Source organism: Nipponia nippon, unplaced genomic scaffold (genome assembly GCF_047370975.1).
Source record: "Nipponia nippon isolate SJK-2023a ecotype South Korea unplaced genomic scaffold, ASM4737097v1 scaffold_5, whole genome shotgun sequence".
Taxonomy (NCBI): domain Eukaryota; kingdom Metazoa; phylum Chordata; class Aves; order Pelecaniformes; family Threskiornithidae; genus Nipponia; species Nipponia nippon.
Genome location: NW_028262369.1, coordinates 58,533,757 through 58,555,575, shown reverse-complemented (window position 1 = coordinate 58,555,575; position 21,819 = coordinate 58,533,757). Strand labels below are relative to the sequence as shown.

At 38.1% G+C, this 21,819-nt stretch overlaps 1 protein-coding gene across 2 annotated transcripts in view; it reads left to right on the top strand.

Moving 5' to 3' along the window:
- The window catches only part of IFT54 (intraflagellar transport 54), a 45,456-nt gene that overhangs the window by 10,748 nt on the left and 12,889 nt on the right, over window positions 1-21,819 (top strand). For both annotated transcript variants that reach the window (XM_087730498.1, XM_087730499.1), the window contains exons 7-13: window positions 5,796-5,871; window positions 11,275-11,373; window positions 17,719-17,809; window positions 18,564-18,647; window positions 19,286-19,406; window positions 19,557-19,593; window positions 20,447-20,523. In XM_087730498.1, coding sequence (XP_087586624.1) covers window positions 5,796-5,871; window positions 11,275-11,373; window positions 17,719-17,809; window positions 18,564-18,647; window positions 19,286-19,406; window positions 19,557-19,593; window positions 20,447-20,523 — 585 coding nt within the window. The remainder of the gene's footprint in view (window positions 1-5,795; window positions 5,872-11,274; window positions 11,374-17,718; window positions 17,810-18,563; window positions 18,648-19,285; window positions 19,407-19,556; window positions 19,594-20,446; window positions 20,524-21,819) is intronic.

Here is a 21,819-nt window from a genome sequence, read left to right as displayed (position 1 = left end):
GATGACAAATTTATAGCTATTCTTTGACTGAAATCCAACCAAACTTTTTAAATTATTGGCACTTGGATGGAGAGCTTATAAAATAGTTTTTAGCCTGAAGCAAATGTTCATGGCCAAGTTAAACTTCCTGCAAATTGGGTCTCTAATGGAAATTCTGAGCCTCATCCCAAACTATCGTAGTGCTCTTGGGCACCACAATAGTAGGCTGGGGCAGTAAAGTTTCATTTCCCGTCTTAAGTGCTTTTGGGAGTGATTCCAAGGCATGTGGGTTTATTACCTTAAATCTAGATGACACGCTTTTCCTCTACTTGCTTGCGTAACAGTAGACGCTGCTTAGTTTTTAGGTGTTGAAAACACACTTTAGACCAGTGCATGACAAATGGTCATCTTCTTAAGACTGTGGAAGAGAGGAATGAAATGAAAATGTTCCCAATGAATTTTTAGAGCTGGAAAGCTAAGATAGCTGCACAAAGTGATTTAGAGGAAATTCCAGCATGAAATGAATTCTAATGGACTGTCCTCACAGTAGTTGGGGAGTACAGTTGTCCTGTAATGGAATTCTAATCATCCTGTCCTCACAGTAGTTTCACAGCAGGGTAATGCCTTTATTTCCAGGGATTTACCCTGATTTAAACTGCTGTAACTCCATTTAAGTCACGTGGCAGTGAAACAAGTGTATTAAAAAGAAGGGAAACAGTTCATATCTTTATGCACATGAAGAATATTAAATCATAGTTTGTAGTCTCTGCTGCATAATTAATAAATCTTCAGCATCTGTCTTTAACTTTTTGTAAATATAATACAAGTGAAACAATTTGAAGCAGCCCCTCTCAAGCAATGGCTGATATGCCAGTACCTAACATGTCACCCACTCTTTTCTGCCCTGAGGATTAACCTCTTCTTTTCTGGTTTGTTCCTGTTGTGCTGACTTATCCACTTACCCTGGCTCCTAGTCCTGCTCCTTTATCCTCACGCTCCTAGCCACAGCTTCTCTTTCTTTCCAAGCCTAGTCTTACATGGCTTCAAGGCTTTATGAGCTATTTGTCTTCCACTTGATTTTCATCTTGCTTCTTCCGTATTTAATTAGGCCCTTTCTTCTGACACGCTGCTTGGCAGCATAAAAACATGGAAACAGTGGGAGAAAAAGCAGTGGGGAAATGGGAACTTTTATTTCATTTGAGATGTCTATGGAATTTCAGGCTGAACGGCTTCTATGCTGCATTTACTGTAGAGAACAAATTTTTTTTCTTTTTTTTCATATCCTACAAGTACAGCAAAGCTATCACTTAAAGCTTAGTTCCTGGCTTTGCTCCTATGAGATTAGGAGTCTAAATAAGATTCTATCTGTATTCATGCAAGTATTAATTTTTCTTACTGTGAATTATCAGAGGCCAGCTTTAAAATGCTACTTAAATTTTGGCAGGTTCACTTTTTTTTAAAAAAATTTTTTCTGGTACTAAAGAAACTCTGTATGTTATCCAGCATGTAATAGTCATCACATGAGTATCTATAATTTTCTGGAACTAAAAGAAAGCAAGTATAAGTGGGAATTAAGAGGAGACATTTGGCTAACACATGGCAATCAGAAGAAGACTACTTGCTGCTTCAAGGCTAGCTGTTGCATACCACGCTGTTTGTGATCAGAGAGAGTTGAGTTGTATTCTGTTAGCTCTCAGTCCATCAAAGGTAAAAGTCCTGTTTAAAATGGACACTTTGTAGCATGACTGATTGACCTTCTAAATAATAAAGGTAACTTTTGTCTTTTGATGAAAGGTGATTGAGGTTGTAGAGTTTCTGGGCGTATGGTGCTGTTTATATGAAAGTGCCTGCAGAACAGGTATGTCATTTGCCCCTAAGGCCAAACATGTTGGAAAAGACTTTTCCATTTTACAGATGGCTGCTGAAACTCTTGGCTAAAGTTTTTTTGTAATATCCTGTCACTTTTGGCCACTTCTATAATGACTTATTTTTGCCGTACAAACTGTATTGCTCTGGAACTGGTCACTTGAATCAGCCTCTAAGTCCTATCTAATGAACTTCTATTTCTATTGGAACTCATCTCGACTATATAATGAAACAACTACTGAATGAAAAAAAGACATAACTGCCCTAGTAGCAGCAGAGTGAATTGTTCCATGGAAACCTGCTGGACGTGGCTCAGATATTTTTGTTTAGTGCTGTGAATGACCCTCTCTCTTTTTGGTGTCAGTTATTCAAAACTGGCTCATGTAATAGAAATCCGTCATTAAAACTTATATTTTAAAAAGCAGGACTTTTCTAATAGTTCTTTTTGCAGCTGAAAAGTTTTAATTAGCAGAAGCTAGCACTAATAGAACACCACCTTGTGAGCCTTCATTAGAGGAAAAGGTAATTGATTGAAATTTTCCTTATCACCACAGCAATCAAAGTGACTTTAGCAAATAGACATCTGTCCTTGTTGCTGTTGCACACTACTAAATTATGCCTGTTAGTAATGATAGCTGTTTTAGGAATAAATACTGGGAATAAAGACAGTTTGAGGGAAAGGGCAAAGAAAGTCTTTGAGGGATACATAGCTTGCAGTAAAAGCATCAGAAATGATGCCGTGGATAGCGGAGATGTATGTTAAGCATGTACAGAATTAGTTATGAGAGCAGTATAAAAGTCACTGATAGAAACCGTTCATGACATCCTTTCATGAATATAGAGGTTGGTTGTTGCATGGTAAGGGAGACGAATTAGCGGTTTGGCAGGATGTCTTTTCAAAGCATGTTCCTCTTCTTGACCTGTTGGAACATTAGAAATCATTGTTTTCTTATGCCTTAAGGTAAAAGTCAACCTATTTAAAGGTTAATAATGAGGACAAAAGCAGCAGATTGGACGGATTACAACAGGCTGCTGTATCCTCTCCAAACAGAAACATAATCACTCAAAACTGGGAAGTGTGCATACATCCAAGGATTCCACTTTAATATGTTTTTTCCAGGATAGTGAGAGATGAAGTGTAGGATTTCTTTTTAATGGCTCCAGTCACTGCTTTTCAAAGTCTTGGAGCCTATGAATTTGTAAGAAGAAGAATGGCCTATTTTATCTCCCTTTGGAAATACTCAAATCATAAATATTGTGGGATTTATGTTTTTGTGTGCTACCATAGTGATTAAATTTTAGCTTTTATTTTGCACCTGTTGCCAGTGTGCACATGTGGCTCTACAAAAACGTTAAGCGGTGTTTGTAGTCACTACCTGACATAAATAAATGACTGAATCACTCCTCCAGAAGCCTCAGCACCTATTCTCAACTCCTTCCCACCTGTGCTAATAATTACATCACCCCAAGAGCTGCCGAAGTTTGAGTGTACCAGATGTGGCCTGCGGGCCTGTAGAGCCAGACTCTGATGGTACGTAAGCTTTACTTTTGCTCCTTGCATAGTGTTGTGATTGTGAAAGATGGCAGTAATTAAGATGAACTAAGATTAAGATCAACCACTTCAATATTAGCTATGCATTTTGGACTTCTATTTTTCTTTATAATATGCCAGCATTTTCTAAAGAGTGAAAGAAAACTATTGGTAGCTCTGGTTGTGGATCAAATAATAATGGTAATAATCCAGTGAAGACAGTGCAAGTGAAAACTAGTTTATGTCAAAGCAGGACCGTGTACTGTCCATTTGGCTAGATTTTTGTGAAGCGTAGCATGTGCATTATATTACAATCATGGAGGTGAAGGAGATGTATAGGACCTAAAGTAACTGTTGAAACTGACTCTTGCATAGACTACTCACTTTCTTATAAAGCACCTCCAAACAAGTTCAACTTCTCAGTTTATCACAGATGCATGCTGTGATTATCTGTTGTTAATAAGCATTTCCCCCTTGTTTGTCAAGAACTTCTGTTGAGCTCGTGGTGCATTATAGCATATAAAAAAGCAACATTTGCCTTCAAAGCAAACTTACCACCATGTTCCTGACATGTCAACTTCATTCCCCTCCTTCATGTAGCTGTGTCTCCAGGGCCAGTGGGTACATTGTTGTAAGCTTGTGGAGGTGGGATGTTTCTCTTGGATGGTCACCTAAAGTAGTTTGAGTAAAAATACTTTCCCATATTTTTAAACATCTTGTAGTGTTACTTTCCATTACAACATGTATGGTCCATTGTCCTATGTGCAAGACATTATGGAAAATGAATGTTTTACATTGTGTAATTTGACAATTTTCTCTTACAGGTTATTGGAACATATAGTGTTAGCATTTGCATAGAAATGGAAGAACTTGTAATTCTCATTTATGTTATCAATGTGGACATTTATCAGCAGGGCTAGCAATAAATCTTGGATGCAAACTGCATGGACTGTTAATTCACACAAACTACAAAAAAACAGATAAGGAGGAAGTCATGTGAGGTGCTAAACATATTTCAGGATTTTGAATAAGATGCAGAGATGTATTATAGGGATAGAAAGCATAGGAACATAAAATGGTATTCTATAAATCACCTGTTAACTTCATCTGTTGTGTTCCAAGGTGGTTGCTTCCTCTTTAGCAACAAATGTTGCTAATGAAATCAGGGAGTTAGGTAAAAGGACAGGAAAGTTATGGCTTGTTGGAAACAACTGGTTTATTAGCATGTACGGTCCTGTAAGAAGCGGGAAGTGCTGCGTGCGTGCATAGTGGGCCAGGTCCCATCGCTAGCTCCATCCTCCAGTGTACATGTAAGCAGAAGTCTGCTCCTTCTAGCCACAATCGGTGTAAGGGGATGGATGCCTTCTTCCCACCCTGATCCTACACCAAGGAGTTTTGTTGGGCTGGCAGGAGTCCTCCTTTACACCTTACACCTTCTCTGGAGGCATTTGGGCCCTGACTGGGCTTCAGGTAATAGTAAATCTGTAGTATACCCTACAGTAAATCTGTAGTATACCCTACCTATAGTAGTGGCAGCTCTCATGGACCTGCCCCTCTGCAACATAGTCCCTTTGCAGAAAGTATTGTCAGTCAGGTGTTCTTGACTTAAAGCAGCACAAGCTATATCCAGAGAAAACAAAATAATTCTTGTGTGTGCTTGCCTGCTTTCATTTCCTGGCCTCTCTGAATCACTTTCAGACTAAGGTCAGAGTCTTCAGAAGTGTCCTGAATTTTCCTCCAGTTTGATCTTTTCCACTTTTGAACTCTTATCCTCCTTCCTGTACCAGTTGCACCTTCAGATCATCCATTGCTTGTTGCTGGACTTTCTGGCAGGACCTATTTCTTAGTTTGTTCAGGGTCTTTGTCCAGGAAAGTTGCCATTTGCGTAAAGGACTATGCACGTCTAGTGGCACAGTTTTTTAGTCTTTGCTTCTATTTTGGAATGAAATTTAAGAGGCTTCCCAGAAGGTTAAAGAGGAGTTGTGCATCTGATCTAGCTGAAACATATAGGTGATTGTAAGCATCTTATTCCTTTCAGTAGCTCACTGGTAGCTAAGCATTGTGTCCTGTGACCAGCAGTGGCATCACAGATCCTCTACAGGTTTCACAACATTGCTCTGACTTGGATGCTCTTAGTTCACATTTGGAAGTTGTCTTTACAATAATGAAATCTAATCTTATAGGTTCATTTAAAAGAAAATAGCTAGCATGTATCCAGGAAAAATACCTGCAGACTTTGAGGAAAATAGACTCAACATATTCTTAATCTTATATATGTGGGTCAGTTTGTAAGTGAATATTTTTTATGTATAATACATATAGATAAAAAAGCAACGCATGTAAGTGAATTTTATATATAAATGTGTATTTTTTATATATACAATTATATAAATTTGTGGGCTTTTTTTTTTTTTTAAAGAGTGAAAGTCCTGCAGGAATACCAAGGCAGCCTTCAACAGAAGGATCAAGGCAATGTGCCAGACCCGGAGGAGAAGGTAACTAGAGGGAGGATATTATTTCTATTAAATATGCTGGAGGGTTATTGAATAGGAATAGCATAAATACTTAAATATCCGTGTTTATTATTTTCAGTGCTTGTTTTATACTCCCAGTCTGCATTTATGAATCTAATTGGCATTTTTTTTGCATGGATTTGATACATAAAAAGTGGTACTCACTTCAGTTTGCTCACGTTCCTCATGCACAATTGCAGATATAAATTCAGCCTGCTGTTGATATTTATTGTGTTTTCTCTGAATGGGCTTTTTTAGTTGGTCTACAACTATTTATTTTTCTATTAGTTTCACAAGAACTGTTTCTTTGCTTAATAATCTAGCAAGTTTAGACAAATATGCCTTGCAAAACTCTGGTGCTTTTTTTTTTTCTGTCACTGAGGATTAGTGGGCAGTATGTCTGAGTTGATAAAATTATTGTATGTTCCCTTTACATAAAACCACATGTACAGGTTTGTTAAATGTTTACATCAGAACAATATTCAGCACAGTATTATTGTTTTAGTAAGACTTAAGATATGTTGTTTAAGGTTGTTAAAAGATGAAAGACATTTGTGAGGCAAGATGGGCTTTCCTTTAGGGATAAATCACACAGCCATGAACCCTGAATTTGTAACTTCATCACTTGCTAATGGAAGAGTGCTCTTCCTAAATGTGGCTAGGGAATCCAAACTTCATTTATTTTCTGAATTTTTCAATTGTTTCTCAACGATCTGAAGTCTTAGTGTTTGGTCTTTAGAAATTTTTGCTTTATAAATTAAAAGATCATATTTGTCAAAAAACCCCAACCAACAAAACAAAAGAAAACACCCCAAAAAAAACCCACACAAAAAAGAAAGAGGAATATTCCTGGAGATTAACTGAGTACTGGCCAGTGCAAAAAGGAATTTTCCTAGGTATTTGCTTGATAAGCAGTATATTAAACCATCCACATTCGTGTTAAACTTTTTGGGGTTTCTTCAGTGAAAAGATGGTTGGGTGAATTCAAGACTAGCTAAACCTTCTGAATTATTTCCATAGCTTGAGACACTTACATTACTCCAGGTGTAAGCTGGAGAACAGGTGAAGATAAGGTGTTAAGCACAACCTCTGGCATTTGATGACTAGAGAAGAGTCCTCTCAGTATTAAAACAATGGCACATGTTTGTAGGTCTTTGACTGTCTGTAATGTCTGTCATTACAGCTGTGATCAACTGTATTGCACCTGGGCTGGTGTCAGGCTAGGACCTTGTGATTTGAGTTGTAACACAGAAGGTGATGTGGGTATCATCAGTACTGAATCCTATCCCACGTTATCTTCCACAGTAGCTCAACCATGTGTAAGGAGCCTGTGGCATTTCTGGTGAGAGTGCTGGGGAAGGAAGGCCAGATATTTATTTGTTATCAAGGAATTATCAGCAGGAAATGAGAATCTGTAAAAGGCCCATCTCTTTGGGCTGGCCAGGAGTCACCCCTGGTAGCGGTGTGGCCACCACCCCTGATGGGTGTGCAGTGCCAGGACTCTGGCACTGGACTGAATCCTGGCCACATGAGTCTAGACAGCAGATGAGGAGGCGGCTCTGTAATCGTCTTGTCCTTGCTTTGGTGCTAAGTCTGTCAAGACTGTCACTTGTGATAATAGATCTGTGGTATCCGTGCTTGCCCATTAGGAAGTGGATTGATATAAACTGTAATTGTATTGATTACAGGCCATCTTACCAGCCTTTGGATGATAACCTCGTCTGCGTCTTTGTTGACTGGAGTTATTTAACAAATGGTACAATCATCAATAAACATTCCTCCTCATCTGCCTTACACCTGAATTAGTCATTTCTCTTTTCTCTTTGGACAAGATTTAAGTGAAGATTTTAGTCCTGAGATAGTTTTAACTGAGTATAATAGACAGTTGTGCCATGCTTTACAAATAAGTAAATAATTTTATCTGTTAAGGTGCTTCACTGCAATTGGTTATGTCACCAGCTTTTATATGTAAGTGTATTAAATATTGTATTTGCATACTAAATGGAAGCTAGATACTCTTCAGAATATCCCAATACTTTCACATAAGGAAGAAAGGAATCTAAACTTAGTACTGCTAGCCCTTTGTGAAAGAAAGCCAAGAGGAAGAGCCTAGAGAAACACGTAGGTAAGGAATAAAACCAGCTGCTAACCGGAGCTCATATAATGACAGTGTAACTGCAATTTCTGTCTGTATTTAAGTGCCCTTTTCCTTCCTACTCCTATTTTGGTCACCTGATTATTTACTCTGATTCAAGTTTTCTTTCAATGGTTTTGTGCCCTGGGAGCTGGTATTTTATTTCTAATGAAGAAGTCGCTGTACATAAATCAGTTTAACATCTCAGTTCAGAAGATACTATAATACCTGTGAATTGATACCTGTATAATAGCTAATTCTGGCTAAAGATATACTGTTTAGACTAATGAAGCATGAAGATCTTCATGCACTTAATCTGCCAATGTCACTATTTTTAATCTATGTAAAGAGATTGTGTGTTGCTGTGTCTTCGCAAGCATTCACATTTTCTTTGGGTTCGTGTTTTAGTAGGTTTCCATGTGTCTGAGGCAGAATACTGAAGTTATGTCAGAGCCTGGGTAGTGTTTTCATATCAACCAATAGCCATGTTTTCAAAAGGACTTGGGGAAAAAATTAAAAGTATGTTTAGGCACCTTAAATACTTTGAGAAAGATCTGGCACTTTGGATATGAACGTCTGTTGACTTATGAGCTTAATTCAAGTTGGTGCTTGAAAATTGAAAATTTTATGTCATATCTCATGCACTTACGTGCTGTGAGGTTTTAATAATTTTGTAGATGAAAAATACCATCTGGATTCCATTATGTGTAGTCTTATTTTACTACTTAGTGATCCTTAGCTGATCCTATAACTTTTTTATTTCCCAAGATTTGAATATTTGTTTTATAGCCTGAACTGACACTAAACTACAGTGACCAGACATGCCCCATTTTATAGGATCATCCCTTCTTTAAAATCAGGATCCAGTTTTTCTAATAAATGAAGTATGGTTAATGACTTGACTTATCCTGTGTTTTGGCTTTAAGGTAAATATATTAAAATACTCCTCTTTTCGTGATGCAGCAGGCCAGCGCACTCAAATTTCAGTTTACCTAAGTGATAAATACTTTGGGGCATTAGCCCGCTTTTTGTTCTAACGCAGCAGAGCTGCAATAGGTGAGTAAGGCTCAGAGGTGCTCTGGTAAGTTATCCAGAGGGTAGTAAAAACCTTCTGGAGCAACGCTGATGCCTGTTGCACACTGTTCTCTGTAGTTACTGGTGATGATGATCAGAGCTTTCTATATTTTCTAAGATTAACTGGAGATAAATAAATGCACAACAAGAGAACACACAAGGGCTAGTCTCATGACTAAACTTGTAATAAATAAAACTGAAGTGGTGAATGGAGGACTAGTTAAGCAAAATCAGGTATATTTGCTATCCTAGTAATTAAAACAAGTCATACCAACATTTGCTCGCCTCTATTACGAACAAATTCCTAATGGTATTGGAGCAAATGTTTTGGGTTTTTTAGTATAGTTAATGTTACATTTATTACTACTCAGGCAATGACTACTTTTATAGTTGCAACATGCCTTGCAGCAAAATTTGTATCATGCATTAGAGACCATTTTTGCTAATTTAAAAGCTGATTGATAAATCGAACGTAATTTTTTTAAACTTGCAGTTGCTTTTAATTAAGATCTGAAAAGGTTTCCTTTCAGACACTCAATTAGTTTCTAAATGAAAATGATGGAGTAAAGTGCTTCACTTTCCAGTGTTGGTCTGGCTTTTCTGCTAAGCTCCAGACCGTATGGGAAACTTGTAGCACTGCTGTGTAGGTTGGTGATGAATGTTTAAATGCTCGTTTCAGTTTTATTAAATGACAACTCATCCTGACCTTAGTCAGCACAGGTAAATGAAAGTGCTGGTTGACCTTTTCTGCTGCGTGTTAATCTCCTCCTAAACTAGTAGAACGTAGTATTTCTACTGCAGTGGACTATATATCTTTGTGTATGCTTCCCATGGCATGGATAGAGGAGTAGATCCTCTGCTATTGATCTGTATGTCCTGAAAGCTTCAGCTTTATGCTGCATGCAGTCGTTTCATTGTTGGTTTTGGAAGTATTGGATGTTTCAACCCAAGCATTAGGCAGGGCTCCATCTAGTAAATCTTTTCCCGTGCTATCAAAACTGTTTGCTCATTTGTTCTGATGCTGGAAATATTACCTGAGGTGTCCTGGCTGTAGACAGGGGCCCTGTGAATCTGTTCTTTACCTTTGCATTACAGTTACCTGTTTGCAGATAAGGAGATTTGGAAGTGCTGAGTTCAGTTCCTGGGCAGCGCTTTAGGTACCTCTGTTTTAAACACATGTGCTCTTTCTGTATCTGTAATCTTGCCTATTTCTGAGTTTATTCTGCTTCTGCTGCATTTTGAGGAGTATGAGTCCAAGTGAAGGGGGGTGTGTGTGTGTGTGTGTGTATATATATATATATGTTTTTTTAATGATAAGACTAAAGCTAAATATTCTACCCATTCTGTACATATCTTGACAAACTGTATGAATAGTTTAACTTTTCTTGACCACGTGTGTTCAATGCACAGGTATATTTTCAGGAATGATGTGCAAATGGTGCTGAATAATTCTCCTTTGCATCCCTCCACCCTGAATGTCTCTTCTCCCTGGGCACATAATTTAGAAATCAGATGTATATCTGAATATTTCAGCTTTCTTCCACCGTGTGTTACTTTGCTTTTGTCAACATTGTCCTATTGTAACTGGGGGAATTAATTTAAGATAATTGGTAGATTAAATCGTCTTTCATTTTTTTGCAAAAATAAAACTGTTTTAGGTAGCATCAAAAGTGAACAGCATTTGTGGACTAGGCTCTTCTGTGGCATTACCAGAAAGTTGTGGAGTTCAGCTGCCAGAAATCAGCTTTTCTTGCTTGAAATTTCTTAATGGCTTTAGTATGAAATGTGTTTAAAGCTAAAGCCTTTGAAACAAACCAAAGTGCATTATGCATTCCAACTAGCATACAAACAACATTGTGTATTTTAGCAATTACTTAGATTTTGTTAGGTAAATATTGTATTGTTTTACCAGCTATCAGGCTAATAAATAATATCTGTAAATCGTTTCTGAATTAAAGAAGTTGCTATTAGTCTGCAGTAACATAAGGAGTTCAATCAGCGGTCATGTAAAAAGTCTTTGTGAACTTTGAATGTTATTTCTTTACACTCAAGATGGTTTATTAAACTAGGATAGCCCTTAAAGAAATAGTAAGTGTAAGAGGTATTTAGCTTGGCTTTTTATTTTCAATTTTTATTGTATCTTTGGTTTCACTTGACTATAAACCGTTTTGTTATAGGAACTGTGGAAACGAAGAGCATGGCAGATAGGATTTCAGAGGACAATGTTGCTAAACTGCAAGAGAAAGCTGAACCAGGACTTGCAGTAAAACAGAAAGGTAGGGAGAATAAAAACTTGACTGCCTTGGAAAGTCTAACTTGAGTGCTTCGGGGTCGAACTTGAATCTATGCAGCTAAATGATTTAAGGAGGGTGATTTACACTTAATCCAACTGCTGCCTTGTGTTTTAATCACATCTGGTGATTAATGTCCTGGTTTGAAAAATGTATGTTTCCTGATAAAACAGTTACTTTATATTCTCTCCTTCCTTACTCTTATGCAAGTTTTCAAAGAGGCCAGTGCTTACAGTGTCCCAAGGAAAATGCAGGACTGCTGCACCTGAATCCCTTGGTGACTTGTTCTGTGTAAGAACTGAATCATTGCACGTTGCCTTTTTGTATAAGTATTTGGGAGTCTCACTTAGTGTTTGCATTTTACAGGATTTTAGAGGAAAATTCCATCTCTGCATTCTTATTTCTCCATTTTTTTTCCAAGTTGTATATAGCTCCCAAGACATATGTTGTTAATGAGGTATTTGTATCCACCTACAGTGTACATGGAGCCATAGAAGGAAAATGTAGGAGGAAGAACTGAGATTTAAGCAAAAAGCTGCGGTTTTGTTTTCTCCAGATCCAGATGCTTGACCTAGTTGGGAGAGTTGATACCATGAATGTGGGAGGTCAAAGGCTGTTTCCCAGTCCACCTGTGGCCTTCAGGGCCTCATAGCTGTGTCAGTCTAATGAAATGTAGATGGTTGGCCAAGACATTTGTGTGACCTTACACAACTGGGAGAGCTTCCACACTAATTCCTTTTAATCTTTTGGAGCTGTCTTGTCTATTGGAATTTATCTGTTATGGAATATAACTTTATATTCCTCTATTTCTAATTTGAATGTATGTTAAGAGGAGTGGCCCCGGGTTCATTATTGATTTGGATTGGATTCTCAAGTGGTATAAGAACCAAATATCAAGTGGTATAAGAACCAAATATTGTATTGACTGTTCTTTATTTTCAGCTTTATTCAGTAAGATAGTGTAACATATTAGCGCATTAGTGAATCTTTAGTTTCTGTAAGTTCTTATAGAGATGAAACTGTCATTCATACATGTGATTGCTTTCATAGTTGGAATGTAAAATCAATTATGACAGTCGATAAGAACAGTCATTGCAGATAGCTAAGTTGGATGTTTATTTGGCAGTAATCATAAGTCAGCGATGACCTGTCCCTTCTTGCTGTGTTCTTGTGTCTTTAACTGCAAATGAAAGTTATTGAAGTTTCCAAAGGAAGAATAATTTATGGGATTTTAAAAACATTGTTTACTAGCTGGAATAAACTTATTTTCCTGCAACTTTTTCAGTCTTATTTCTGCATTCTGCTAAAGTCTTATATTCTGTTTCTGAGCATTGAGGCTCTGAACCTTTCCATTGTGTTTGTTTGTTTTTTTTTTTTCTTTATAAATGAGGATTTGTCAGCATATCAGTTATTCTCCCTTGGTGTCCTCCATTAGAAATCCTCACTGGCTGGTTCATGGCAGCCTCTTAAATAAGAAGTATATGTTTAAAGCTTTCTGGCAAAAAGGTGTTTTGGCCTGCCTGAACTGTTTGCTTATACACTCCTGAACTTACTTAGGCTCCGCTTTCTTTAGACAAGTGCACATAAATGCACCCGCTGTGGGAAGAAGGGAGGAACAGTTGCACTTCATGGTGACTCCATGAAGTGTAGGCCTGCATGAGGCTTTTTTAGAAGCTGATGGTGATTTAAGATTTTTCTGAACCTTGTTAAATTCTAAAATGAACTTTTTGGGGGGTCTCACTGGTGCAGTTTATCTTCTCACAGTTCTGGTAATTATGCTGAGGTACACTTCTCTGGGAGGAGTAACGCCAGGCTCCTTTCTAAAGTTTATCTCAAAGCAACCTTAAGATGTTGTCACTCATTCAGGTGAGCCATCGCAGCCACCTACCACCCATCCGCAGAGGACTAGTATTATACGTGCAATACGAATGTCCTTTCTACCAGCTTGGCAGAAGGGCTGGGAGGGCAGTGTCTTAAACCCAGTTGCGCTGATTCAGTTCTTCAGGCAGTGTGTGAATGCATGTACTAATGGGACGGAATGGGAAGTGTGAAGGCAGGAGTACTTATTTGGTGGCAGTGCCAGTTTACAGTAGTGGGAGGGTTAGGAAACTCTGCTTAGTTTGCTAGTGCCCTTTGAAGCATCCTAGAAATCACAGCCCTTGCAAGATGTTGAAACTGCTTGAAAATTACAGTCACTGTCATTCCGCAACTCCAAACCTACCTTTGGAGTAGATTAGTCAGAGAAGAGCTGAAAGATAGTTCTTTCACAAGGTTTTCAAGGGTTTAGGGGATACTGAGGACTACTTAAAAAAAAGTATTGCCTTCTGTGGACTGCTTCTGAATTTCCCCTGGACCTTTAATTTTTATAATGCTGGACTGTGTAAACTTATTTTGAGGGGTGAGCAGTCCCTGTGCTTTGCTAGTTCAAAGCAGATTGGCATGGCTTTGCCTCTCAAATCTGTTGTACAGATTTATATAATTCACCTTTTACACATCTCATTTAACTTTCAGGAGTGTCTCTTCAGATATTCTATCAAGACAAATTTTGATCCTCCCATGTCTTTTAACTTTAAAAAAAAGTTTCATTTGTGATGAGTGCGTTCTGCTTAGTGACCAGAACATTGATGTCTTTAGCAGAGAAGTCTGAGTTTGTTGGAAACACTCCCTAATGTGTTTGTCCCTATTCTCCCAGCCCTGGTAGTAGTTCCCAAGTAAGAAGCTGGCTGTAGTTCTCATTGTGTGCTTCATGCCTAACTTGGTCAGATTATTATTAAAGAATTTATAGAACTTATCTGAAAAAACAAAGTGTTTGTTATGTCCAGGTGAATTTGCTAGTGACTCAGGAACATTATAGTAACAAAAGACCAGCACTGAACATACCAATGACAGTTAAAAACTTCTAATAGAAAAAACAGTGCTTTTTATAAATAAAGCACTTCTCTAGTTTAGTGCTTTTTTTCCTTTTATGCTATGTATTAAAGAATTTTTAAACTGTAACAAAACATAATTTAGTTGTGTTTGAATGCTTTGAGTAGACTTTATCCAGGTAGTTTCTATTTAAAAGAATAGCAAAAAGCCATCTATGAAAGTGCTTAGTGCTTTGGGTTAAGTGTTTAAAAAAAAAAAAAAAAAGTAACAGTTTATGAGCACTTTATGGGTTCTAACCTGAAAATAAGCAGAACCTGTGGGGAACTTCTTGCGGTCTATTACAGGTAGTTATTGCAACAACCAGATTAATAAAACGTACGTTTTCCATTTTCTTAATGTCAGTACATGACTTTGTTTCCCTCCTCCTATTACTTAATGCGCTTGTGGCTTCTGTTCGTATTAGAAGTGAAAGTGATCCACAAAACCTTTCCTCAAGTAACTGGATAACTGGGCCAGTAATAGACAGTGAATCTGGAAATGTGGTATATGGGAAGTCCCTGAAGCATCTCTTGGTTTGCTCTGTGCAGGTACCACAGCAGTGTGCTGTGATACCATCACCACTCCGTCTCCACTGGTGCTGTGGGGCTGGGATGAACCAGGGAAGTGAGATTTTAGAGATGCTCATTTTTCACACAGCGTAAATGAATGCTTGCAGGAATCCTTGCAACTGTTGACTTTCTGTCTCGTGAGCAGCTGTTATGTCAGCTGTTATGTCATGCATGTCGGGACATAGTGAGAGCAAGAAATCAGCTGAGACCTTGACTATGGCCGATAATTGTTCCAAAAGCTAAATTTCTTTAGCAGGCTGCCCTCCTTGCTTAATGGTATCTGTTTCTTTGAAAACAAAAATAGTGGTTCTTGCAGGCATTGTTTGCTGGGAGCTGGGTGTATATACAGGCAAGGGAACGTGCTTCCCACAAACCTGCAGAAACCTGCTGTGCCAAAGGTCAGTGATGGCTTTCCAGTATGAGAAGTGAAGATGTACTATTAACAGGCTGAATGTAACACACAAAGAATTAAAAATCTTGGACGTGCTCATGCCTCTCCCAAAGCTTGTCTGCATAAAGGCTGCCAAAGAGTTCTTCATTCAGTCTGACTTACCTGGGGTACCCACGGTCACCAGTGGGCTGCTTCAGCTCCTGTGCTTGCACGTGCAGGCTCCAAGCAGAGCCTTAGCGCAAAATCAAATATTTTATTAAAGAGTAGACCTCTGTTTTTTATTTCTCTGTACTTTTGTGATCTCCATCATGTGGGAAAATGCCTTTTGGTCTGTGGAAGGGGAATTTTGAAATCTCTCTTGCATCCGTTAGGCAGGGAGGCTAAATTAGATACCCAGGGAAGCGCAGGAAGCTCGTGGTACAGCCAGCAACAGTGCACAGCTTTCTGACTTGGCCCTGGCTCGGTCTTAACATAGGGACCACTCCAGCTTGTGTGCCAACGACCGTAGGATTGGTTGATGCATGGTGGTTGTTCTGTACCAGTAAGACTGAGGGAAGACTTAACATAGTGCTTACAGTTGTTAAGTGCATTTACCTGTCTTCCTTATGTTCTCCAGTGGACCATATGTAGAATTAATACACTATATAAAAATGTAGCATGTGTACTGTTCAGTAATTTTAAATGAGAAGGTCCTACCTGTGAAATGGCTGTTCAAAGAATATGCACAAACCCATTAGGAAAGTGGAATGCAGTAGACTCTGGGAAAGATACTTGTATTTCTTTGCCTATATTTGGGTGCATAAAAGCCCAGCTGCCTTGGCCTTTTTCTTTCAACGGTGCCATTCTTGGTGATTTCAGAGCAGAGGGACACTGAAGTGGGCAGTAGTGTTAGAGGAGTCCTTTCTGCATGTGCCATTACATGGAAGAAATACTTACCAACAGATTATTCATCTGAGCAAGCTTTCTAGATGGAATCCAAGAACATTGAATGCTTTTTAACTACAAAAATTATTTTTAGAAACACTAAAGCAGAAAGTGGTGAATGATGTCCATAATCCTGCGCAGTTAGATTGTCAAGGCAAAGATGTCATCCATCTTCTTCTCTGCTATTAATAGAGAATGGTCTGACCTGAGCTTGGCGGGTGTGGGTTCATGCTGTTAACTGCACTGGACTGGTCAGAGTAACTTGGTGGGTGTCCTGGTTTTGGCTGGGGTAGAGTTAATTTTTGTCCTAGTAGCTGCTATAGTGCTGTGTTTTGGATTTTGGATGAGAATAATGTTGATAACACAGGGATGTTTTACTTGTTGTTAAGTAGTGCTTACACTAGTCAAGGACTTTTCAGCCTCCCATGCTCTGCCAGGTGCACAAGAAGCTGGGAGCAAGCATAGCCGGGACAGCTGACCCAGACTGGCCAAAGGGCTATTCCATGCCATATGACGTCATGCTCAGTATATGAACTGGGAGGAGCTGGCCAGGGGCAGCAATTGCTGCTTGGGAATGGGCTAAGCATTGGTCAGTGGGTAGTGAGCAATTGCATTGTGCATCACTTGTTTTGTATATTCTACTACTACTACTACTGCTACTACTACTATTATTATTATTTCTTCTTCTGCTGTCCTATTAAACTGTCTTTATCTCAACCCACGGGTTTTACTTTTTTTTCCAATTCTCACCCCCATCCCACTGCGCGGGGGAGAGTGAGCAAGTGTCTGTGTGGTGCTTAGTTGCCGACTGAGGTCAAACCACAACAGTGGGAAACCTGTCAACTGGGAAGGAGCAGTAAAACTGGTTCTGTCTGATTTAAATTGCAAGTGGAGTCAAACCTATGGAGAACATAACTATGGTGGGATTACAGAAGAAGCCCTCATCCTCAAATCATAGAATCGTTGATGTTGAAAGGGACAGACAGATGGAGGTCAGACAGTCCAACCCCCTGCTCAAATCTGCTCAACTGAGAATACCAGTAGAGGAAAATAAGAAGTTAAAGTAAACAAAAGAAAGATTTTTTTTTTTTTAAAAAAACAACCAACAGCATAGAGAATATAGGGGTTTTTTAATGCGTTTTTTCCTCTTATGATTTTGTATAATGAGCAACTTGAAATATTGCAAATGTTACCATGCAACTGTGGAAGACTTGAGTGAGATGATGTCATTTTCACCGATGAGGGAATTTCACAATATTAAGAAACAAATAAAAAAATGAAGAAAGTTTAAATGTTTTTTCAGTGTCCCTTTTGAATTGTGAATGCTCTGAGATGTTTAAAAACTGGAAGTTCACAAGATATTTAACTTTTATATAAGCTTATAGAATTTTATTTCGAATTTAACAAGTTTTGTCATGTGATGTATTTCATGAGCACACGTTCAAGTATAGTGCTGATAAGATTCAAAATACTGTTGTAAGAAAAGTTAGATTTGCATTGCCAGCTAAGCCAAAATTGTATGTTTGTTTCATTTAATAGAAGGAGAAGCAGAGAACGTGCCTCCTGAAAAGCCTGCAGTATCTGAAAATGGTGAAGTACCTAATGATCTTCCACCTCACCCCATCCAAAGGTTTGTTTCTATCCTTTATTGGGTTTGAATCAAACTATGATGTGTCTGGAGGCAATACAATCCATTTAAAAACAGCAAGGAAACTTGGAGCAGTATGTTTCTGCAAGTGGTACCAAATAATAAATATTATCCCACGTATGGTTCCCTTTATTCACTTTCATGTCTTCTATAAAGAAAACTTTAACATTGTGAAGTGTTTTGGACTTATTTTCTTAATCCATGAAGTGCTTCAATATAATGTTATTAAAATATGAGGGATGTGTGGAGAGTCTAATGAGAACAACATTGCATTACATACATGACTTTCATAAGCATGGTGTTATGGGTAAGATGAACTTGCCTTTTAAATGCCAATTTACTTTTCCTTTGCCCAGCAAAGGCTTGTGGAATTGCATCACTTGTGAATTTTTTTTTTTTTTTCTATTTACATTGAGGTGTGTATTGTTAATGCTAAATTTGTTGTTAATGGTAAATAACGGTGTTGTATACAGGTTGTTTTTTAGTGAGACAACGCGAGAGGTGGTTTTAGACAAAATCATAGTTTTTTTGTTTTAGGACACATTTTCTAGATTTTCCTAGACTCCTACTACGATAGCAAGTATTGCGATATTGGATTGTACACTGGGGATGTTTTCAGTGTTGTTATGCATTGGCTAATTTACTCAGCTCACACGTGTGTACATGTCTGTTCCTTTGGAGGACATGTGAGGCTTCCTTTTATAGTGTAAATGAAAAAGCCTCTTTGTTATTGCAGACGCATTCCCCGTCCTAGCAGTGCAAGACCAGCACCGCCCCGAGTAAAACGTCAAGAAAGCGCAGAGGTCTTACTTCCAGAAAAGTAAGGAATGTGGGAGATGCAGAGCAGATGTTTCTAGCTCTTGTGCCACAGTATTCTCACGTCTTCTGTGCCTCACCAGCTGCTCAACAGCTTTAGGATGGATCATCCCGCTGCTCATTGACTCAGACTGGAAAATCCAAGCCTGCTTTGTTTGTTTTATTGTTTCTGCAAATCCAGTGCATTATCTAAAAGTTATGGTTGGTAGTCACATCTGGAAGTTCAAAAATAAGATTTAATTTTTTTGCCTTTGGGAACTCTGAAACAGATAACCCTAGAACATTAATCTAAACTACCACTGGAAGCAATCTGTAAAACATACAGTGGTTTTTTTCAGCAAAAAAGGCTGAAAGAGCCATTTGAAACTACAGACAAAATGGCTTACTTGATCTCTGATAAGTGCCAGTCACTGAAGTAGTGGGTTTAGAAGGAAAATATACGTCCTTTTGCAAGAGAAGGATGGTTAACTGTTTTCAAAGTTGGGCAGTGAATGGAAATGACAGAATTTGATGTGCTTTTAACTAGTGCTGCTTTATTTTATGGAGGGAAGACAGGGAACTGCTGTCTCTTCTATTCTGGATAGATCTTAATAGGTTTGGACAGATCTTAATAGTTTTTCATTTTCATTGTGTCTCTTTCAGGAGTGGTAGTGGTAAAATGGTCTCAAATGTGATCATAGACCAGCAGACTTCTGATGATGATGATGACCAGTTTGTGGTGGAGGCATCACTGCCACTGCCAGAAATGCCAGAGATGGAAATGGTCTGTTCATGTTGCAAATTATAGAACCTTTTTCAATACTTTGTTTGTAACTTACTTGTTTAAGTAGCTTCTAGCTGAATATTTTTGAATAGTTGTATATTATAGCAATGCCAACTTATTGCAACTAAAGCTCTCTTCCTGCATGTGTAGGAGCCAGAAGTGGAGCTGGTTGAGGATGAAAAGCATGGTATGTTTGCTTTTACATATATTTATGTATATATAGAATAAAACCACGGGTTTAAACCAAATGTGGAACACTTAAAATGCTGAATAAAGCAGCAAAATACCTCTTGAGGGTAGGAGCTTGCAACTTTTGGAAGAAAAACAGAAATTATTTATCAAATGCAGTCTTGTTTAGTTGAGCAGCTGGATTTGCAACTGATGTTAAGTACAGATTTTCTATACATCTTTAATGTCAGCAGGATTTAAAATTCTGCATAAAAGTCATAAATTAATGTTTCTTTGAGTGTCAGGTACAGCTTGCCAGCTCTGAGATACGAGATGGTATTGGCTGTTCAAGGCAAGTTATAGAAAAGCTTTTAGGAAAATTGATGGACTGGTTCTTAACAATGTTTATGCTTACTCATAATCTCAGATCTCTGATTCAGGGGCTTACATTATGGTTACACTGGATGTGATTTAGGCAGATATACTTACCTGCATCCAAAAATTCCTAGCAAAGGAAAATATATATCTATCTATGTACCTATCATGTGCAGTTCTTGAATTCTTCCAAAAGAGGGGTGCAAAGGAAAAGCCTTTGTGTTAATACAGCTCAAGGATCTGGTTCTGTACCAAGAGTCACTCAGTAAATGATACTGATGATACAGTTTGATTTAGAGGACACTGGAGAAAATAGATCAAATAACAAGTACCTTGTATTTCAGTAATTAAAATACATAATAGAATGCTGTTCATGTTGTTCTAAAAATTGTTTTAATAAAAAAAAATTAAGGAGTTGGATTTGATTTTATTGTCTGAATGTTTCAAATAACATTTTAGTGCCAACAATGCTGAGAAATATACTGATTTTTCAACAGGTGGGCTTGTAAAAAGAATCCTAGAAACAAAGAAAGATTATGAGGCATCACAGAAATCATCAAAGACGACAGAGAGGGTAAGATGGTAATGGCCTTCAAAGAACTGTGAATACTAAATACTGTAATTGTGACCTTTTTCTCTGCCTTAAATGTGTTTTTCCCATTTATGATCAAGCTTTCCTTCTTGATGTGTTATGCTGCTTTTTTTCTCCATTAGTCTGTCAGATATTGTTACCTTGTCTGTGTAGTGCTCTCTCTTTCTTGCCTTTTAATTTTTGTGGTTTGGGGGTTTTTTTTCAGTATTTCAGTACAATTTTTCAGGGAGCCTTCTTTAGCCTATTCTTTTGTTTTCCAGAACAAAGTCTGCTGATTTCAGCCTTGCCCTAGATGTAGTAGGGCACACGGTGCATTTGTACAGCTGCACCATTATTGTTTCAATCTTAGCTGTCCTCTGGGTATTTGAAGAACAGTATCCTATTGCTGAGCAATCATTATAATTGTCTAAAAAAAAAATGGGATCTCTGGTGCAGTTAACCATATAAAGTATTTTCCTATCACCAAATGTTTCCCTAGTAATGTCCTAGCATAACCCGGCATTCAGGTCTGAATCTATGAAGTGATTTGATTTGATTTGATTTTTTCCATAATCAGTAGTTGCTAAAAGGGAAAGTGGTTTTTGTTGTTGCTGGGTTTTTTGTCGGTGGGGTTTTTTTGGTTTTGACAGCTTATAAAGGGTCTACAAAGGGTCTAGCAGTGATCACAAACCAAAAGCAAAAACCTGAACCTCTGCGATTTCAGTGTCTTCGTGTTAAAACTGAAGAGCTCTTGCTTTTTCAGCCTTGCAAAGCTCATTTTACAAGAAGCAGCAAAAGGCAGAGCATTTAGATGGACTTTTCTGATCCATTGGCCCTTTGGAAAGTTTCTAAATCATTGATGTAGTTTGATGTGCTGGTGAGGAGGCACTGAGGAATGCAGTGCAGAGTGCTGTTATAAAAATACAGACAGGCATGTAATGTTTTGGAAAGTGCTTTTCATGAACTCTTAAATCTTCAATTCCAATCACATCTTCTCATTTTTTTTTAATGTTAATTCAGTATTGTAGGTTTTTACTACCTATTACTTTTCAGGAATGATCTATAGTTTGGCATACCATTTTAGGATGCTGCAACTCAGGCCTTAAGGGTCCAGCTTTTCACAGAGCATCAAGCTCTTTCAAATCGCTGTCTGCAATCAGTAGTGACTTTTGAAGTCTTAACCACTTAACTGCCTCTTTTGGCTTTATCAGCTATAGTAATTTGGCAATGAGTAATGATACTATGATAGGTTATGAGCAAAGTGTACAGCAGAAAAAAAAATGTCTAAAAAATGACTAA